At 39.5% G+C, this 21,500-nt stretch overlaps 1 protein-coding gene across 2 annotated transcripts in view; it reads left to right on the forward strand.

Annotated features, from left to right (window-relative positions):
- TEC (tec protein tyrosine kinase) overlaps positions 1–21,500 on the forward strand; it is a 431,581-nt gene that overhangs the window by 390,584 nt on the left and 19,497 nt on the right. For both annotated transcript variants that reach the window (XM_053703987.1, XM_053703986.1), the window contains exon 17: positions 16,504–16,661. In XM_053703987.1, the coding sequence (XP_053559962.1) occupies positions 16,504–16,661 (158 nt within the window). The remainder of the gene's footprint in view (positions 1–16,503; positions 16,662–21,500) is intronic.

Here is a 21,500-nt window from a genome sequence, read left to right on the forward strand (position 1 = left end):
ATGTGACAATGACAATGATGCCCAAGATGATTCCTCAAGTGAGGGGAGTAAGCATGGTACTGCATCATTCCCTCCTTCGTCTACACGAGTCTTGCCCACTCAGGAGGCCCCTAGTACATCTAGCGCGCCAATACTCCTTACTATGCAACAATTAACGGCTGTAATGGATAATTCTGTCAAAAACATTTTAGCCAAAATGAACACTTATCAGCGTAAGCGCGACTGCTCTGTTTTAGATACTGAAGAGCATGACGACGCTGATATTAATATTTCTGAAGGGCCCCTAACTCAGTCTGATGGGGCCAGGGAGGTTTTGTCTGAGGGAGAAATTACTGATTCAGGGAACATTTCTCAACAAGCTGAACCTGATGTGATTGCATTTAAATTTAAGTTGGAACATCTCCGCATTCTGCTTAAGGAGGTATTATCCACTCTGGATGATTGTGACAAGTTGGTCATCCCAGAGAAACTATGTAAAATGGACAAGTTCCTAGAGGTGCCGGGGCTCCCAGAAGCTTTTCCTATACCCAAGCGGGTGGCGGACATTGTTAATAAAGAATGGGAAAGGCCCGGTATTCCTTTCGTCCCTCCCCCCATATTTAAAAAATTGTTTCCTATGGTCGACCCCAGAAAGGACTTATGGCAGACAGTCCCCAAGGTCGAGGGAGCAGGTTTCCACTTTAAACAAACGCACCACTATACCCATAGAGGATAGTTGTGCTTTCAAAGATCCTATGGATAAAAAATTAGAAGGTTTGCTTAAAAAGATGTTTGTTCAGCAGGGTTACCTTCTACAACCAATTTCATGCATTGTCCCTGTCGCTACAGCCGCATGTTTCTGGTTCGATGAGCTGATAGAGGCGGTCGACAGTGATTCTCCTCCTTATGAGGAGATTATGGACAGAATCAATGCTCTCAAATTGGCTAATTCTTTCACCCTAGACGCCACTTTGCAATTGGCTAGGTTAGCGGCTAAGAATTCTGGGTTTGCTATTGTGGCGCGCAGAGCGCTTTGGTTGAAATCTTGGTCGGCTGATGCGTCTTCCAAGAACAAGCTACTTAACATTCCTTTCAAGGGGAAAACGCTGTTTGGCCCTGACTTGAAAGAGATTATCTCGGATATCACTGGGGGTAAGGGCCACGCCCTTCCTCAGGATCGGCCTTTCAAGGCAAAAAATAAACCTAATTTTCGTCCCTTTCGTAGAAACGGACCAGCCCAAAGTGCTACGTCCTCTAAGCAAGAGGGTAATACTTCTCAAGCCAAGCCAGCTTGGAGACCAATGCAAGGCTGGAACAAGGGAAAGCAGGCCAAGAAACCTGCCACTGCTACCAAGACAGCATGAAATGTTGGCCCCCGATCCGGGACCGGATCTGGTGGGGGGCAGACTCTCTCTCTTCGCTCAGGCTTGGGCAAGAGATGTTCTGGATCCTTGGGCGCTAGAAATAGTCTCCCAAGGTTATCTTCTGGAATTCAAGGGACTTCCCCCAAGGGGGAGGTTCCACAGGTCTCAGTTGTCTTCAGACCACATAAAAAGACAGGCATTCTTACATTGTGTAGAAGACCTGTTAAAAATGGGAGTGATTCATCCCGTTCCATTAAGAGAACAAGGGATGGGGTTCTACTCCAATCTGTTTATAGTTCCCAAAAAAGAGGGAACGTTCAGACCAATCTTAGATCTCAAGATCTTAAACAAGTTTCTCAAGGTTCCATCGTTCAAGATGGAAACCATTCGAACTATTCTTCCTTCCATCCAGGAAGGTCAATTCATGACCACGGTGGATTTAAAGGATGCGTATCTACATATTCCTATCCACAAGGAACATCATCGGTTCCTGAGGTTCGCATTCCTGGACAAACATTACCAGTTCGTGGCGCTTCCTTTCGGATTAGCCACTGCTCCAAGGATTTTCACAAAGGTACTAGGGTCCCTTCTAGCTGTGCTAAGACCAAGGGGCATTGCTGTAGTACCTTACTTGGACGACATTCTGATTCAAGCGTCGTCCCTTCCTCAAGCAAAGGCTCACACGGACATTGTCCTGGCCTTTCTCAGATCTCACGGATGGAAAGTGAACGTGGAAAAGAGTTCTCTATCTCCGTCAACAAGGGTTCCCTTCTTGGGAACAATAATAGACTCCTTAGAAATGAGGATTTTTCTGACAGAGGCCAGAAAAACAAAACTTCTAGACTCTTGTCGGATACTCCATTCCGTTCCTCTTCCTTCCATAGCTCAGTGCATGGAAGTGATCGGGTTGATGGTAGCGGCAATGGACATAGTTCCTTTTGCACGCATTCATCTAAGACCATTACAACTGTGCATGCTCAGTCAGTGGAATGGGGACTATACAGACTTGTCTCCGAAGATACAAGTAAATCAGAGGACCAGAGACTCACTCCGTTGGTGGCTGTCCCTGGACAACCTGTCACGAGGGATGACATTCCGCAGACCAGAGTGGGTCATTGTCACGACCGACGCCAGTCTGATGGGCTGGGGCGCGGTCTGGGGATCCCTGAAAGCTCAGGGTCTTTGGTCTCGGGAAGAATCTCTTCTACCGATAAATATTCTGGAACTGAGAGCGATATTCAATGCTCTCAAGGCTTGGCCTCAGCTAGCGAGGGCCAAGTTCATACGGTTTCAATCAGACAACATGACAACTGTTGCGTACATCAACCATCAGGGGGGAACAAGGAGTTCCCTGGCGATGGAAGAAGTGACCAAAATCATTCTATGGGCGGAGTCTCACTCCTGCCACCTGTCTGCTATCCACATCCCAGGAGTGGAAAATTGGGAAGCGGATTTTCTGAGTCGTCAGACATTGCATCCGGGGGAGTGGGAACTCCATCCGGAAATCTTTGCCCAAGTCACTCAGCTGTGGGGCATTCCAGACATGGATCTGATGGCCTCTCGTCAGAACTTCAAAGTTCCTTGCTACGGGTCCAGATCCAGGGATCCCAAGGCGGCTCTAGTGGATGCACTAGTAGCACCTTGGACCTTCAAACTAGCTTATGTGTTCCCGCCGTTTCCTCTCATCCCCAGGCTGGTAGCCAGGATCAATCAGGAGAGGGCGTCGGTGATCTTGATAGCTCCTGCGTGGCCACGCAGGACTTGGTACGCAGATCTGGTGAATATGTCATCGGCTCCTCCTTGGAAGCTACCTTTGAGACGAGACCTTCTTGTTCAGGGTCCGTTCGAACATCCGAATCTGGTTTCACTCCAGCTGACTGCTTGGAGATTGAACGCTTGATCTTATCGAAGCGAGGATTCTCAGATTCTGTTATCGATACTCTTGTTCAGGCCAGAAAGCCTGTAACTAGAAAGATTTACCACAAAATTTGGAAAAAATATATCTGTTGGTGTGAATCTAAAGGATTCCCTTGGGACAAGGTTAAGATTCCTAGGATTCTATCCTTCCTTCAAGAAGGATTGGAAAAAGGATTATCTGCAAGTTCCCTGAAGGGACAGATTTCTGCCTTGTCTGTGTTACTTCACAAAAAGCTGGCCGCTGTGCCAGATGTTCAAGCCTTTGTTCAGGCTCTGGTTAGAATTAAGCCTGTTTACAAACCTTTGACTCCTCCTTGGAGTCTCAATTTAGTTCTTTCAGTTCTTCAGGGGGTTCCGTTTGAACCCTTGCATTCCGTTGATATTAAGTTATTATCTTGGAAAGTTTTGTTTTTAGTTGCAATTTCTTCTGCTAGAAGAGTTTCAGAATTATCTGCTCTGCAGTGTTCTCCTCCTTATCTGGTGTTCCATGCAGATAAGGTGGTTTTACGTACTAAACCTGGTTTTCTTCCAAAAGTTGTTTCTAACAAAAACATTAACCAGGAGATTATCGTACCTTCTCTGTGTCCGAAACCAGTTTCAAAGAAGGAACGTTTGTTGCACAATTTGGATGTTGTTCGCGCTCTAAAATTCTATTTAGATGCTACAAAGGATTTTAGACAAACATCTTCCTTGTTTGTTGTTTATTCTGGTAAAAGGAGAGGTCAAAAAGCAACTTCTACCTCTCTCTCTTTTTGGATTAAAAGCATCATCAGATTGGCTTACGAGACTGCCGGACGGCAGCCTCCTGAAAGAATCACAGCTCATTCCACTAGGGCTGTGGCTTCCACATGGGCCTTCAAGAACGAGGCTTCTGTTGATCAGATATGTAGGGCAGCGACTTGGTCTTCACTGCACACTTTTACCAAATTTTACAAGTTTGATACTTTTGCTTCTTCTGAGGCTATTTTTGGGAGAAAGGTTTTGCAAGCCGTGGTGCCTTCCATTTAGGTGACCTGATTTGCTCCCTCCCTTCATCCGTGTCCTAAAGCTTTGGTATTGGTTCCCACAAGTAAGGATGACGCCGTGGACCGGACACACCTATGTTGGAGAAAACAGAATTTATGTTTACCTGATAAATTACTTTCTCCAACGGTGTGTCCGGTCCACGGCCCCCCTGGTTTTTTTAATCAGGTCTGATAATTTATTTTCTTTAACTACAGTCACCACGGTACCATATGGTTTCTCCTATGCAAATATTCCTCCTTAACGTCGGTCGAATGACTGGGGTAGGCGGAGCCTAGGAGGGATCATGTGACCAGCTTTGCTGGGCTCTTTGCCATTTCCTGTTGGGGAAGAGAATATCCCCACAAGTAAGGATGACGCCGTGGACCGGACACACCGTTGGAGAAAGTAATTTATCAGGTAAACATAAATTCTGTTTTCGCTTGTTTGATTATCATTTTTTTCTTTATGTTTCTTAGTTAAGAGGGACCTTCTGTCCATATTCTCAATATCTTGCCTTATTCCTTCCACAAATTGGTCATTGTAACCTCTTTCTATGAATTTAGATTTTGTGACTGAATTGAATAGTCCTCATTTTTATTACAATTTTTTCTGACCCTCATCAGTTATCCTTTAGGAATATTATTTTTCCAGGTTTGATGGTGACAGCTGGTGGAATGTATAAAATTATTGCTGTCTACCGGTTTGACGTATGTTCTTGTGTTTATCTCACCCTTTTTAATATAGATTTCGAGGTCTAAAAAATTAAGTTTATTTTTACTTATCTCTTTTGTGAATCTAATATTGTAATCATTTCTATTCATATTAACAAAGAATTCCTCAAAAGATTCTTGTGTCCGTCTCCAAATAATAAGTACATCATCTATATATCTTTTATAGAGGACTAGGTTTGCACCCGGCTCCTGTGTGGTTAAAAATTGTTGTTCCCATAAAGAGATTTGCATAGCTGGGTGCAAACCTAGTCCCCATTGCAGTCCCACATACTTGTACATAATAAAAATCATCGAAGAGAAAGTAGTTATGGTTAAGTATAAAGTCTATACTTTCAAGGATAAAATCCTTGATAATAAAAATCATCGAAGAGAAAGTAGTTATGGTTACGAATAAAGTCTATACTTTCAAGGATAAAATCTCTCTGTTCTGTTTTAATAGTTGAGTCTTTACTCATAAAATAATTCACTGCCTCTATTCCTTGTGAATGTTTAATTATTGTGTATAGAGATGTGACATCACAACTTACTAGCTACATGTCATCGGTCCATGTTATATCTTCTAGTAGCTGTATAACCTCTGTGGAGTCTTTAAGGTAAGAGTCTAATGAAACTACATACTTTTGTAAGTATTTATCGACATATTGGGACAGATTTGCCGTTATTGACTCAATGCCAGATACTATTGGCCTTCCTGGTGGGTCTGTTATGGATTTGTGTATTTTGGGTAAAATATAAAAAACAGGAATTCTGGGTATCTTTTTAAATAAGAAATCAAATTCTCATTTATAACTCCTAGACTCCAAAGGAAAATAAGGTACCTTAATGGAAAGCTACAAAAAAAATTTTTTAACCGGAGACTCAGGTATACTATAAATATTACTCAAAGTCATACCGCCAAACATTGTGGCTAATTACAGAACAGACGTGTTATAGACATTATACTTGAATATTAGCAAAGACATCATCAGAGATCTTACAATAAGGGCGATTCTGTATACACATCGATTTGACATCAATTAGAAACATTGTATATATCGATGTTCATATGAAATAAACGTTATATCGATTGTTTTTAACACTGTTTTTTCAACTTTTTTAGTATTTGAATGTTGGTATAGGATAAATTAATTTGCTTAAGATATATTTTTTATTATTGGTACCAATATAGTTAGAAATGTATTTTATTTAGGCTATATATTTTTAGTAACAAATTACTTTAATATTCATTCTTTTATATGAATACAATACATTTATATGGGACAAATGTATTGCTGTTTCTTATGATACAACAGTTATTTTTAAAAGAACTTTTAAAAAAACTTTTAGTAAGAGGATGGCCATTTAAAAGATCTTAAGCCAAATGTCTTTTATACACTAGGCGCTCACATATATCCAAAAAGTGAGCGTTACACCCTATACCGCCAAGATCCATACCGTAAACTGAAAGTCAGTAGTTATGAGTTTTACGCTACAAGCTGTAACATAAAACTCATAACTAAAGTGCTAAAAAGTACACTAACACCCATAAACTACCTATTAACCCCTAAACCAAGGCCCTCCTGCATCGCAAACACTAGTTAAATATTATTAACCCCTAATCTGCTGTCCCTAACATCGCCGCAACCTACATTATACTTATTAACTCCTAATCTGCCGCCCCCAACGTCGCCGCCACTATACTAAAGTTATTAACCCCTAAACCTAAGTCTAACCCTGACCCTAACACCCCCTAACTTAAATATAATTAAAATAAATCTAAATTAAAATTACTATCATTACCTAAATAATTCCTATTTAAAACTAAATACTTACCTATAAAATAAACCCTAAGCTAGCTACAATATAACTAATAGTTACATTGTAGCTAGCTTAGGGTTTATTTTTATTTTACAGGTAAGTTTGTATTTATTTTAACTAGGTAGAATAGTTAGTAAATAGTTATTAACTATTTACTAACTACTTAGCTAAAATAAATACAAATTTACCTGTAAAATAAAACCTAACACTAACACCTAACCTTACACTACAATTGAATAAATTACCTAAATTAAATACAATTACCTAAATTACAAAAAAAAATACCACACAATTCCACCCACACAACCACCCACCCTAAATAAAATCCTAACTAAAAAAACCTAAGCTCCCCATTGCCCTGAAAAGGGCATTTGGATGGGCATTGCCCTTAAAAGTGCATTTAGCTCTTTTTCAAGTGCCCAAACCCTAATCTAAAAATAAAACCCACCCAATAAACCCTTAAAAAACCTAACACTAACCCCCGGAGATCCACTTACAGTTTTGAAGACCGGATATCCATCCTCAACGAAGCCAGGAGAAGTCTTCATCCAAGCGGCAAGAAGTCCTCAACTAAGCCGCGAGAAGTTTTTATCCAAGCCGGCAGAAGTGATCCTCCAGACGGGCAGAAGTCTTCATCCAGACGGCATCTTCTATCTTCATCCATCCGACACGGAGAGGGTCCATCTTCAAGACATCCGGCACGGAGCATCCTCTTCTTACGACGGCTCTTCTGGAATGAATTGAAGCTCAATCCTATTGTCTGATTGCATCAGCCAATTGGATCTTCGGGGGTTAGTGTTAGTTTTTTTTTAAGGGTTTATTGGGTGGGTTTTAGTTTTAGGTTAGGGTTTGGGCACTTGAAAAATAGCTAAATGCCCTTTTAAGGCAATGGGAAGCTTAGTTTTTTTTAGTTAGGATTTTATTTGGGGGGTTGGTTGTGTAGGTGGTGGGTTTTACTATTGGGGGGTTGTTTGTATTTTTTTTTACAGGTAAAAGAGCTGATTTCTTTGGGGCAATGCCCCGCAAAAGGCCCTTTTAAGAGCTATTGGTAGTTTTGTTTAGGCTAAGGTTTTTTTTTTATTTTGGGGGGCCTTTTTTATTTTGATAGGGTTATTAGATTAGGTGTAATTAGTTTAAATATCTGATAATTTCTTTTTTATTTTGTGTAATTTAGTGTTTTTTTTTTTTTGTAATTTAGGTAATTGTATTTAATTTAGGTAATTTATTTAATTGTAGTGTAAGGTTAGGTGTTAGTGTAACTCAGGTTAGGTTTTATTTTACAGGTAAATTTGTATTTATTTTAACTAGGTAGCTAGTAAATAGTTAATAACTATTTACTAACTATTCTACCTAGTTAAAATAAATACAAACTTAGCTGTAAAATAAAAATAAACCCTAAGCTAGCTACAATGCAACTATTAGTTATATTGTAGCTAGCTTAGGTTTTTTTTTATAGGTAATTATTTAGTTTTAAAAAGAAATTATTTAGGTAATGATAGTCATTTTTATTTAGATTTATTTTAATTATATTTAAGTTAGGGGGTGTTAGGGTTAGACTTAGGTTTAGGGGTTAATAAATTTAGTATAGTGGCTGCGTCGTTGGGGGCAGCAGATAAGCGGTTAATAAATGTAGGTAGGTGGCGGCGATGTTTGGGGCAGCAGATTAGGGGTTAATAATATTTAACTAGTGTTTGTGATGCAGGAGTGCGGCGGTTTAGGGGTTAATAAGTATAATGTAGGTGTCTGTGATGTTGGGGGCGGCAGATTAGGGGTTAATAAGTGTAAGATTAGGGGTGTTTAGACTCAGGGTTCATGTTAGGGTGTTAGGTGTAAACATAAATTTTGTTTCCCCATAGGAATCAATGGGGCTGCGTTACGGAGCTTTACGCTGCTTTATTGCAGGTGTTAGACTTTTTTTCAGCCGGCTCTCCCCATTGATGTCTCTGGGGAAATCGTGCACAAGCATGTAAAACCAGCTCACCGCAGCTTTCAGCAGCGCTGGTATTTGTGTGCGGTATGGAGCTCAATTTTGCTCTGCGCTCACTTTTTGCCTGCTAACGCCGGGTTTTTGTAAACCTGTAATACCAGCGCTGTAGGGAAGTGAGCGGTGCAAATAACTTGCAAGTTAGCACCGCAACCCTCATAACGCATAACTCGTAATCTAGCCGTAAATTCGGGCCAGATTATAAGTGGAACAGTATTTTTACAAGTTAAAAGTAAAGTTTTTCGCTCTTGCACTAACCCTCTGAGTGCGTTAACGTATTCACCCAAGTCAACAGAACAAAAAAAGTGGAAAAAACACCCTACTCGCTCGCAAACTCGCCCACATAGAAGAAAATGTTCTATTTATTCAGAAATACGTATTTCTAAATATAGCTGATGGTATTTTGGTACAATATGGGCTAGATGGGCTATGTATCTCTATGTCAAAGCCCTTTGTCTGACTTTTTGTTTTCTAACACCTGAGACAACATATCTTTGGGTCCTTATTTATGCAATATTTTTTTTAAAATATTTTTTTTTTTCTTTAATAATCTTTTATTGAGATTTTGCAAAAAAAAAATAAGACATACAATAAATGGTGCATATAGTAAATGACAACAGTAGGACACAATACAATGTAATATGTAAAAGAAAAACTGACAAACATAAGAAGTATCAAAATATTAACTGAGACCTCCATTTTATATATACAATAGTTTTCATAAATGACTAGTTAGCTGGCTACTCTTGGGCCCTTTAATATAGGAAAAAAACTACTGGGATACGGTAGTCATGCCGGAGACCCTATTGGGCCTAATGACACATTCTAGGTAGTTTTTCAGCGGGTAAGCACCGCTTGATATGGAGTGGTCACATATGGACCATGGTTGGACAACATTCAATATATGACAATATAAAATGATATGATATGATACAGAATGTGGGGGGGGGGGGTATCATCTGAGGGAGAAAAGTTTACCTGATATGGGAAGAGCAACTGTAGTGGAACTGGAAGGTGATAAGGCTAAAATATATGGGCTAATCGTGGAGGAGCACACCTATCCTAAAGAGCTTTTCCATGGGAGATAAAAGCTACACGTGATGTCACAAGATATGTATTGGCGGAGACACCCACTTGTGCCTGCATGTTCACTGCAACATCACGCTTGTTGTTCACGGATAAATTAAGGGTTCATCTATATAGTAGTACAAGTTAGTGCAGTAGGCAAGGTGCTAAGTCTTGCTGTTAGGATACAATATAGATAGGTGTAGGTAAGATAAAGTATTAAAACGGACACTCTATCGCATAGATGACATCTAATTATTACTCTCTAGTAAACTTTGTGTGAAGCATTATAGCTCTAAAATATTAGGTATATTACATCCCATCTGGGAAGCCCCAACAAACAATCTCAACACCAAACCACCGCCTGATAGAAAACCCCAAGCACATTATGGACCTTCTTGTCTGAAGATTAAAGTTATATAGCACTCCTAAATAAACACGTAGAGATGCTGAATTCTTGTTTGGTATGGATATGGGAGAAAACAGATATGTGCAAATCTTGATTTTATGTTACCATATGTAAGTGTAGTAACTTGAGTATGAAGTGGGCTATGTGAGACACTGGGTTGTGGAGGTGTAGTATTTCACCGAACATAGCACATAACTACATAAAATACATGAAACCAGATCACCAAATCATCTATCAAAATAATGCATATGCTTAAGTTCTAAAGTACAGGATTTACCAATTATTTCAAGCATAATAAATGTCTGTGAATACAAGTACAAGAGATACATAACTGCATAAAGGATATTATATGAGGGTTGAGCCTACTGTCTACTCCCCAAATGTCTGAGCTAGGTGATGTTGTTATGGGATGTTACATAATATCCCCACCCCCCCTCGCCGGCTGAAGGAAATGTAGGAAACATGTTGGCTAAATAGATTAGAACTTAGTGTCTAATGTAGTTTAGTTATATGTAATAGTGACCAAACAGACCCCTATATATTAATCTATACTATACAATATCTGGGATGCGAAAATAAGACTGATTTTAATAATTAGGTTATCTGTTAGCTTTTAAAATTGGTGAAATAGAAAGATGAGCTTACATTAGTCATAAATTATGCAGAGTTTGAGTGGTACATCTATAAAATATGTGAACATATATGTATAGCAATCAAGGGTTTGCAAGCATGCAGATACACACACCCACATCTGAGCGGCCTAAGTTTCTCTCAGGACTATGAGTATAGAAGATGTATACTGGTGAGAATCTAGAGTAATTTAACCTGTATAACTACCGGATACTAAATGTCACCATACTTAGAGAACCCAAGGTGAACTAAAAAGAGAGTGTGCAGGTATCAAGAGATAAACATAGAATATTGTAGCTGTACCGAGACTGAGTTACAGTGGTCACTTACTTAGGGCATACATGTAAGCTTATCCATAAGTATTATATACGAACCTTCTCCACTCCCCAGGAAACCAGTGCTGAGTAGCTATAGGGGATGTCCTAGCATACAGATAGCAACTTAACTTATATAACAATATAATTTGGCATAAAAATATAAACAGAACAAGAAGATAACATTAAACAATCTAGTTGCCTTTAAATAAGTAATAAGCTATGCCTTATAGACCTCAGTAAAATGGCAATATATATATTTAAATATTAGGCAATGTTATAACCCTAATATATTTAACAATGTAGGAAGGCTTATAGCCTGTTTACAGCTAGGCAATGTCCCACATTATGTCGGTATCCTTTGTCCTTAGCTTATACCAGTTTTTTGAGGTGCAATCTGCTCCTCCATAAGTGTGTAAACGGGCTTGCGGAAGGGCTGGGATCTGCTGATATAGCGGGTTATGACAAAGTTCTGAATAAGATAAGTACTGGGTAGATCGGCGAAGACACACTCAACTTGAGCCAAAGGCCTCCCTCTTTCTCTGACCATCAGGTCGTCATTTTGGAAGTCTACTAGCTTATGTCATAGGTTTAGAAAATATTAAATATATAAAGTCTCTATATACTAGAGTCCCAGATGTGTATGTGCAATAGCAGCCCATCATAACCGATAGAGCCAATGATTACACAGACCTCAATTCAGGGACAGTGCCCGACTACCCCACACCCGCTCTTGTGAAGATTGCAAGATTTAGTTTAGTAATCCAAGGGAGTGCATTGCGAGAGTCCCAAGTCACATGAGGGAAGACCATATAGGGCCGAAGCCGTTTAAATCTAAGGCCAACATTGATCCGTGGGGCAGATATTCATCTTTTGTAGGTTAGTACAGACCGCCTGAGTGGTCTGGATGATTGATCTGGGGGATATGTTTCTGTGATCACCTGAGAAGTCTCAAGATCTACCGATGTTTCCGTGGAGCTGATAAGTTGAAGACCCACCGGTGTCGCTGCCTTCCTTTCTGTCGCAGTTTCGCTAAGCTCAGACTCTTTTCTCTGTAAGTTGTGATAGGTAGTCATACATGCCGTAGCTGGAGGTTGATGCTGGGGCACTATAGCGTCTTTCTGTACAATCAGGATATCTTTGTTCGTGGTATGTGGAGCATCAGTAATCATCGCAACCAAGGGTGAACTCCCTGCAGATCTCAACAAATCCATGCAGTCCGCATGGTGACGATCTAGTCGGATGGCTAAATCGTTTAATAGAAGCATTATGGACTCCAGAATAAAATGGCTATAGAAAAAATTTCAGCTCAGTGTCCCCTTAATGTTGTAGCTTAATTAACTTTTTGTGAGTTTTTCAACTCTGAATATCCATATAAAGCGACCAGATTAGTGGCATTGCTCTTTGGTTTGTGGGGCATGCAAGTATAGTGTAAAATCCCTGTTCTAGTTTGCCTTATAGTTTGGCGATGTACCTATTTATCACAGTCTTCCCCCTGCTGTTTATCAGTGCCTGTTCTTAACATGGAGTGCTCTTTATTTTGTCCCATATCTGTGGTTTTATAAGGCATTTAAGTTGCAGAGGTAGTCGCAGTGAGCGTCTGCAAAAATAGTGGCTCAGTGAACAGTATGTCATCTCCTCTTCACGGCCACCGGCAGCGTGTTAGGTTGAGACAGATTTACCCTGTTGCTTGCCGAGTGCGGATGCAGTTGCGATGTACAGGCTCGTGTGTGCCACTGCTCCTCTCCGGCATCTGCTTTTTTATCTCCTCTGCTGACCGCAACAGGCTTCTGGCAAGATGGCGGATCTGCCACGCTATGAGCTGCTGTATGCTCTGAGTGTCTCCCGCAGCTCTATGTTTTCCCAGTTCGTTTTGGCTCAACTTTACTACCAGTGGGTTAAGGGATTTCTCCTCTACGTTTTCGGTCTGCCCATCTCTTTATGAACTGTAGTAAACACTTTCCCTGTTTTGTATACACAGAGCTCAGTGATTAAGTGTTCATCACTGTGCTCCTCCAGGTTCTGCCCCCCTTTTAAAAATAATTTTATTAGATTGTGTATTTATGAGTGTAACTCTACTTTTACATGTAATTTTGATGTGTTTTGTGACACTTTTTTGTTCTGAGGTTGCGCTATCCTGACACTCATTTAACTCAATTGCGCTCAAGCGAATGCTTGCAATACAAGCGCTACATCCAATGCTCACAAACAGCTGCGCTAAGCCCCTTATCGCTTCTGCATAACTGTTAGTGCACCACTCATAATCTGGCCCATTATCTTTTTCAATTATTTTATTATTTATATGTTTAGATTTTCTTTTGTTGGATATAGCACAGCAGAAAATGTTTAAAGCTCTACCTCCAAGTTAAAGGGACACTAAACCGAAATTTCTTTCATGATTCAGATAGAGCATGTAATTTTAAGCAACTTTCTAATTTACTCCTATTTTAAAATTTTCTTAGTTCTCTTGCTATCTTTATTTAAAAAGCAGGAATGTGATGCATAGGAGCCGGCCCATTTTTGGTTGAGAACCTGAGTTATGCTTGCTTATTGGTGGGTAAATGTCAGCCTTCAATAAGCAAGCGCTATCCATGGTGCTGAACCTAAAATAGTCTGGCTGCTAAGATTTACTTCCTGCTTTTAAAATAAAGATAGCAAGAGAACAAAGAAAAATTGATTATAGGAGTAAATTAGAAAGTTGCTTAAAATGTCATGCTCTATCTGAATCATGAAAGAAAAATTTAGGTTCAGTGTCCCTTTAAGTATAAGCTGGGGCAGTTTGTTAGACAAAATGTTTTTCATTCATAGGGAAAGAAAGGTTAAAAATGAAAAGTACATGGGTGCACTTTAGTTTGAAATATAAGCATTATTGCAATATACTTCCATTTGCAAAAATGCTTGTAGTAAAAGTTATTACTGGTTTTCTGCAGCATATGCACATATCCTGTGAGGGCCCATGCACCAGTATTCAGACACTACACCTTTTCAGTGAGCAGGCAGTGGTGTGTATGACACAAATTATGTCATCAGAAACACTACACCACTTCCAGCCCCCTGAAAATGTTTGACCTAGTTTCTATGCCTTTCAAAGGAGGAACCATAAAATACTGACATAAGCAATATAATTTACAGTGAATCCCTTTGCTATGCAATAAATTAGCTAGAGTCATTTATTTCACAATTCTAACTATGAGGCATTAAAGGGGCATAAAATACAAAACTGATTTTTTTTATTTTCCCCCCAAAAAGAATCACCTTGTAAATGCACCAGCAAGGTTTATAGTAAATTCCTATATCAGTTCTGGCAAAAAGGAAATGCTTATCTAGTGTTAAAATTGGAGAGACAGATGAAAATGTTAATATTGTATTGAAAATGTGGGCATAATATTGTGATGAGGATAGGTTAAATAGATAAGCGCCACAGGTGGTTACCCTAATGCTTTACACGTGAGGCCTCCTAGCTGGTCTCAAATTAACTATCAATTAATGAGGAATAAGTGTAAAGCGCCTAAAAAAGGCTGGGTAATATCCGGCCTAATGAACTGACCAGACTTCAATATAATATAAAATGAAAATTAAAAGCCCTTTAGTACATTATAATGACAGAAAAGCCCATAATAGGGATTAGGGTGTTAAAATTGTTACAAATTTATTACAAATAATGACATAAAAACAATTATAAACCAAATAAAATAGTAGTGAGATCCGGATCTGTTATGTCTCCTAAATGTCCAATGAATGTCCAAGAAACTGCCCTGTGGGTAAAATCCTGAAAATGCTTGAGAGAGTCACACAGTCACAAATGATTAGTCCTCCAGATGTTGAGAGTGAAAAAGCGGAAGTGATGCAAACGATGAAAAAAACAAAATTAAAGTTATAAAAAATCAAATGTGAATGGTATGTGAAAAATTGTGAAAAATTGTGGAAAAATATGAAAAAACAAGAAAAATATGAAAAAATCAAAAGTCAGTGACCGTATATACACAATTGGCCTTATATAGGGTAAGCAATCAAACAAACAAAGTAAATTTTGGCGCCAAAACCGTTACTTTTTGGGCCACCCACTTCCAGGAAGTGGGTGGCCCAAAAAGTAACGGTTTTGGCGCCAAAATTTACTTTGTTTGTTTGATTGCTTACCCTATATAAGGCCAATTGTGTCACACAATTGTATGTCTTGAAAAAGGCTTCAATAGGGGCCGAAACGCGTCGATACTGGGTAAGCACAATTCTAATTACTGTCATTTTATTTTTATGGAATACACTATGTTATTTTATTGTTTTTAGGACACTACATCAAATAGGATTGACACTGGGACTCCACACTTAATAGGATTTACAGACAAAACCACTATCAGGATCATTTCTGGAGGATTGTGTTTTTTGTTTGTTTTTGTTTTTCAAAGTATTTGATTTTTCACCATATTTTATCATCACATTTTTCCATCATTTTTCACAATTTTAACCATTTGTTTTGTATTTTTTAATATATATATATATATATATATATATATATATATATATATATATATATATATATATATATATATATATATATATACGGTCACTGACTTTTGATTTTTTCATATTTTTCTTGTTTTTTCATATTTTTCCACAATTTTTCACATACCATTCACATTTGATTTTTTATAACTTTAATTTTGTTTGTTTCATCGTTTGCATCACTTCCGCTTTTTCACTCTCAACATCTGGAGGACTAATCATTTGTGACTGTGTGACTCTCTCAAGCATTTTCAGGATTTTACCCACAGGACAGTTTCTTGGACATTCATTGGACATTTAGGAGACATAACAGATCCGGGTCTCACTACTATTTTATTTGGTTTATAATTGTTTTTATGTCATTATTTGTAATAAATTTGTAACAATTTTAACACCCTAATCCCTATTATGGGCTTTTCTGTCATTATAATGTACTAAAGGGCTTTTAATTTTCATTTTATATTATATTGAAGTCTGGTCAGTTCATTAGGCCGGATATTACCCAGCCTTTTTTAGGCGCTTTACACTTATTCCTCATAATATTGTGATGAGGCCAAATAGCTCCATTTTTGTTTTGGATCTAATGTTCTTTCAAACCCAGAAAAATGATTGTACTACATTCAAATAATTCCCTGCTCATGAGAATAATACTCATTAAAAATAAAGAGTAAACAATCCAAATCTATTTCTTAATTTTCTTTAAAAAATAAATAAAACAAAACTCTCCTTTTACAGCTCAAAGCTGTTTTATTAAAAGCAAATGGTCTTCCTCATGTGTCATTGCAGTAATATTACTTTTCTTTTCTAGGGGTTTTAATGTGGGAAGTGTTTACTCAGGGTAAGATGCCATTTGAGACATATTCCAATGTTGAAGTTGTAGAAATGGTGACCAGAGGTGAAAGACTATATCGGCCAAAGTTGGCAACCAAAAATATCTACAGTGTCATGATGGCATGTTGGCATGAGGTAAGTTTGCAGACTGATAACAGTATTTTTTTTACGTAGATGTGTGATTACATTTAAAAATATATAATTTTATGAGAAAACAGTATTGCTGCCAACATTGCTAAATACTAATGGTTAAATTGTTTTTCATTCATTATAATTAAATTGCCGTTTATTAACTACACAAATAGGACATTGTGCTTTTCAATTTCTTCATCTGCTTCATTCATTTTGTTATATAAATGATCTTGTGCTAATTAAACAAACGTTTTATCAGAATGGTGGAGGTTTTTCACTTTCTATAATTGTCACTGTGGTATTTGTATTCTCAGACAATGAGAACAATAAGGTACTAACAGATCTGCGCACACCTGAACGGTTTTGCCATTTTAGAGCAGTCCCAACCTACCATTTGTAAAGCATTGTCAAGCACTTACCCAAACCGATTCTGTGACGGGCTCCTGCCTTGGCTTTCCTTCACATGGAACATTCTGTGACGGGCTCCTGCCTTGGCTTTCCTTCACATGGAACATTCTGTGACGGGCTCCTGCCTTGGCTTTCCTTCTCATGGAACATTCTGTGATGGGCTCCTGCCTTGGCTTTCCTTCACATGGAACATTCTGTGACGGACTCCTGCCTTGGCTTTCCTTCACATGGAACATTCTGTGACGGGCTCCTGCCTTGGCTTTCCTTCACATGGAACATTCTGTGACGGGCTCCTGCCTTGGCTATCCTTCACATGGAACATTCTGTGACGGGCTCCTGCCTTGGCTATCCTTCACATGGAACATTCTGTGACGGGCTCCTGCCTTGGCTTTCCTTCACATGGAACATTCTGTGACGGGCTCCTGCCTTGGCTTTCTTTCACATGGAACATTCTGTGACGGGCTCCTGCCTTGGCTTTCCTTCACATGGAACATTGAGGTTGGTCTTCGTCAGAGGCTGCAGCTCTCCCTAGGTGCGCACGTTGCGCTAGTTTAAAGGGGCCATTTCTAATTATAGGAACTTCCATCTGAAAAGCTACAGGTGTTGGAGCTCCTATATAAATCCACTCAGCCCATCACTCTGGGCTGAGTTATTGAAGACTGCACCTTGTTTTTACGTGCTCTCCCTGTATCCTGTGTTGTAATAAGCTGTTACTTGCCATACTCCTGACACTACTTACCTGAATCCTGCTGTACTTACCTGGTATTCTGTGACAGCCTCACCAACAGCACTCGTTAGGTATCCTGTGTCTGCTGAGTCTCCTGTACTTGCTGTACCAGTGGTAGCTTACCTGAATCCTGCTGTACCAGCTGCACCTACCTGGTATCCCATGACAGCCTCACCAACAGTATCCACATGGTATCCTGTGCTTTCTAAATCTCCTGTACTTGCTGTACCAGTGGCAGCTTAACCTGAATCCTGCTGTACCAGCTGCACCTACCTGGTATCCCATAACAGCCTCACCAACAGTACTCGTTAGGTATCCTGTGCCTGCTGAGTCTCCTGTACTTGCTCTACCAGTGGTAGCTTAACCTGAATCCTGCTGTACCAGCTGCACCTACCTGGTATCCCATATCAGCCTCACCAACAGTACCCACTGGGTATCCTGTGCCTGCTGAGTCTCCTGTGCTTGCTGTACCAGTGGTAGCTTACCTGAATCCTGCTGTACCAGCTGCACCTACTTGGTATCCCATAACAGCCTCATCAACATTACCCACTGGGTATCTTGTGCTTTCTAAATCTCCTGTGCTTGTTGTACCAGTGGCAGCTTAACCTGAATCCTGCTGTACCAGCTGCACCTACCTGGTATCCCATAACAGCCTCACCAACAATACCCACTGTGTATCCTGTGCCTGCTGAGTCTCCTGTGCTTGCTGTACCAGTGGTAGCTTACCTGAATCCTGCTGTACCAGCTGCACCTACCTGGTATCCCATAACAGCCTCACCAACAGTACCCACTGTGTATCCTGTGCCTGCTGAGTATACTGTGCTTGCTGTACCAGTGGTAGCTTACCTGAATCCTGCTGTACCAGCTGCACCTACCTGGTATCCCATGACAGCCTCACCAACAGTATCCACATGGTATCCTGTGCTTTCTAAATCTCCTGTACTTGCTGTACCAGTGGCAGCTTAACCTGAATCCTGCTGTACCAGCTGCACCTACCTGGTATCCCATAACAGCCTCACCAACAGTACTCGTTAGGTATCCTGTGCCTTCTGAGTCTCCTGTACTTGCTCTACCAGTGGTAGCTTAACCTGAATCCTGCTGTACCAGCTGCACCTACCTGGTATCCCATATCAGCCTCACCAACAGTACCCACTGGGTATCCTGTGCCTGCTGAGTCTCCTGTGCTTGCTGTACCAGTGGTAGCTTACCTGAATCCTGCTGTACCAGCTGCACCTACTTGGTATCCCATAACAGCCTCATCAACATTACCCACTGGGTATCTTGTGCTTTCTAAATCTCCTGTGCTTGTTGTACCAGTGGCAGCTTAACCTGAATCCTGCTGTACCAGCTGCACCTACCTGGTATCCCATAACAGCCTCACCAACAGTACCCACTGTGTATCCTGTGCCTGCTGAGTCTCCTGTGCTTGCTGTACCAGTGGTAGCTTACCTGAATCCTGCTGTACCAGCTGCACCTACCTGGTATCCCATAACAGCCTCACCAACAGTACCCACTGTGTATCCTGTGCCTGCTGAGTATACTGTGCTTGCTGTACCAGTGGTAGCTTACCTGAATCCTGCTGTACCAGCTGCACCTACTTGGTATCCCATAACAGCCTCATCAACAGTACCCACTGGGTATCCTGTGTCTGCTGAGTCTCCTGTGCTTGCTGTACCAGTGGTAGCTTAACCTGAATCCTGCTGTACCAGGTGCACCTACTTGGTATCCCATAACAGCCTCATCAACAGTACCCACTGGGTATCCTGTGTCTGCTGAGTCTCCTGTGCTTGCTGTACCAGTGGTAGCTTAACCTGAATCCTGCTGTACCAGGTGCACCTACTTGGTATCCCATATCAGCCTCACCAACAGTACCCACTGGGTATCCTGTGTCTGCTGAGTCTCCTGTACTTGCTGTACCAGTGGTAGCTTAACCTGAATCCTGCTGTACCAGGCGCACCTACTTGGTATCCCATAACAGCCTCATCAACATTACCCACTGGGTATCTTGTGCTTTCTAAATCTCCTGTGCTTGTTGTACCAGTGGCAGCTTACCTGAATCCTGCTCTACCAGCTGCACCTACTTGGTATCCCATAACAGCCTCATCAACAGTACCCACTGGATATCCTGTGCTTGCTAAATCTCCTGTGCTTTCTGTACCAGTGGCAGTTTACCAGGTGCACCAATTAAAAGAAGTCTGTAACTATTAAATACATATAATCTTATGCCAAAACAAATAATTTATATATTTCAAAAGATGTTTTTGTGTAAGAACACATTATTTTATATAATCAAATATGAAAATTAATACACACAGTAATATAATTTTCTAAGCTGTCAAATATAAAGCTTGGTCATGTAAATTAAAGAAACATTAAGAAGCACTAAATACATTTCATGCACCTCCCTCTTATTATGGGTGATACCAATGTGGAACCTAGGTTTTACTGCAGGTATCTGAAGGAGACTTACTCCACATGTGCAAACAAGTCTGCACTGGAATGCAGTGAAGGGGGGGGGTCACAAAGCACAATTTTCAGAGGCAAATTATAAAAAAAAAGTATCCAAATATAATTTTTACTACACATTTAGTTTTTTAAAAAAAATCATTTTAATAATAAGACAGTGGTACATTTATAAGAAAAAAAATGCTCAATGATAGTCCTCTTCATTAAATTAATTACAAAATAAATTAAAGGATTAAAAATTATGGTGAAGAAAGGAAAGGGAATAAAGAGTTAAACAAGAGATAGAAAAAATGGAAATAATTGTATAGAATTGGGATATGTTACTGAGAAATTAATTGTAAAAAAAAGTGAATAGCATTTTAAGGTACAGTAGGGACAAAAAGGACGTGATGTAAAATATAGGAATAGCCATATGCTAATTAAAAACAGATTGTGAAAGGTACTACAAAATAGGTATGTGATTTTGGATCTTTCGTGAGGATCCAAATGCGGAAGTAAGCAGCAGCTCATGCCCTTTCAAATATTTTTGTACCCGTTTAGATTTTTGTAAAAGATCCCCACTCTTAAGATCTGGATTTGCAGAGATCTTAGCGTGGGGATCTTTTAAAGTAATCAATCTAGCGACAAAAATATACAAAGGGCATGAACCACTGCTTACTTTGCATCCCTAGTATGAAATAAGGAGGAGGTGGGTAAAGAGTATTTAAAAAAAACAAAAAGTGATTTGATTTTCGTGAGATCTTAAGGGGGAAATAAAACCAGAAGTGAAGTATTATTTTTAAATTTATTGTAAAGGTGAATAAACCCTGGTGAATTAAATATTATATGTTACCGTGAAGTTGATTGTGTAAAGTAAATAGCATCTGTACATTTTTCTTAAACCACTTAGAAAAAAAAAATATGTTCATGCATTCAAAACACAAATTTGTATTACTCACTTTGTTAATGGATTTTTTTTTTCAATAAATAAAAAAAAATCCCAGGAACAGCAAATTTGTAAGGAGAAATTTAAAGATGGCCAGATTCCACCCTGTATAAAGGCCATTTCTACACGAAGTGCAATTTGGAAGGCAATGACTGGGGAAATCAGTTTGTTGTGAACTAATTAAATGATAAACACTCGATTGCTAATATTTCTTTCTTAATATTAAGAAATGAAGCTCTGGATTAAGGATGCTTGATCCTTGTGAATTATTGGCGGCAAAATATTGTTGAAATTATTTACAATATTTTTTTTTTTG

The sequence above is a fragment of the Bombina bombina genome, chromosome 2 (assembly GCF_027579735.1).
Source record: "Bombina bombina isolate aBomBom1 chromosome 2, aBomBom1.pri, whole genome shotgun sequence".
Classification (NCBI taxonomy): Eukaryota; Metazoa; Chordata; class Amphibia; order Anura; family Bombinatoridae; genus Bombina; species Bombina bombina.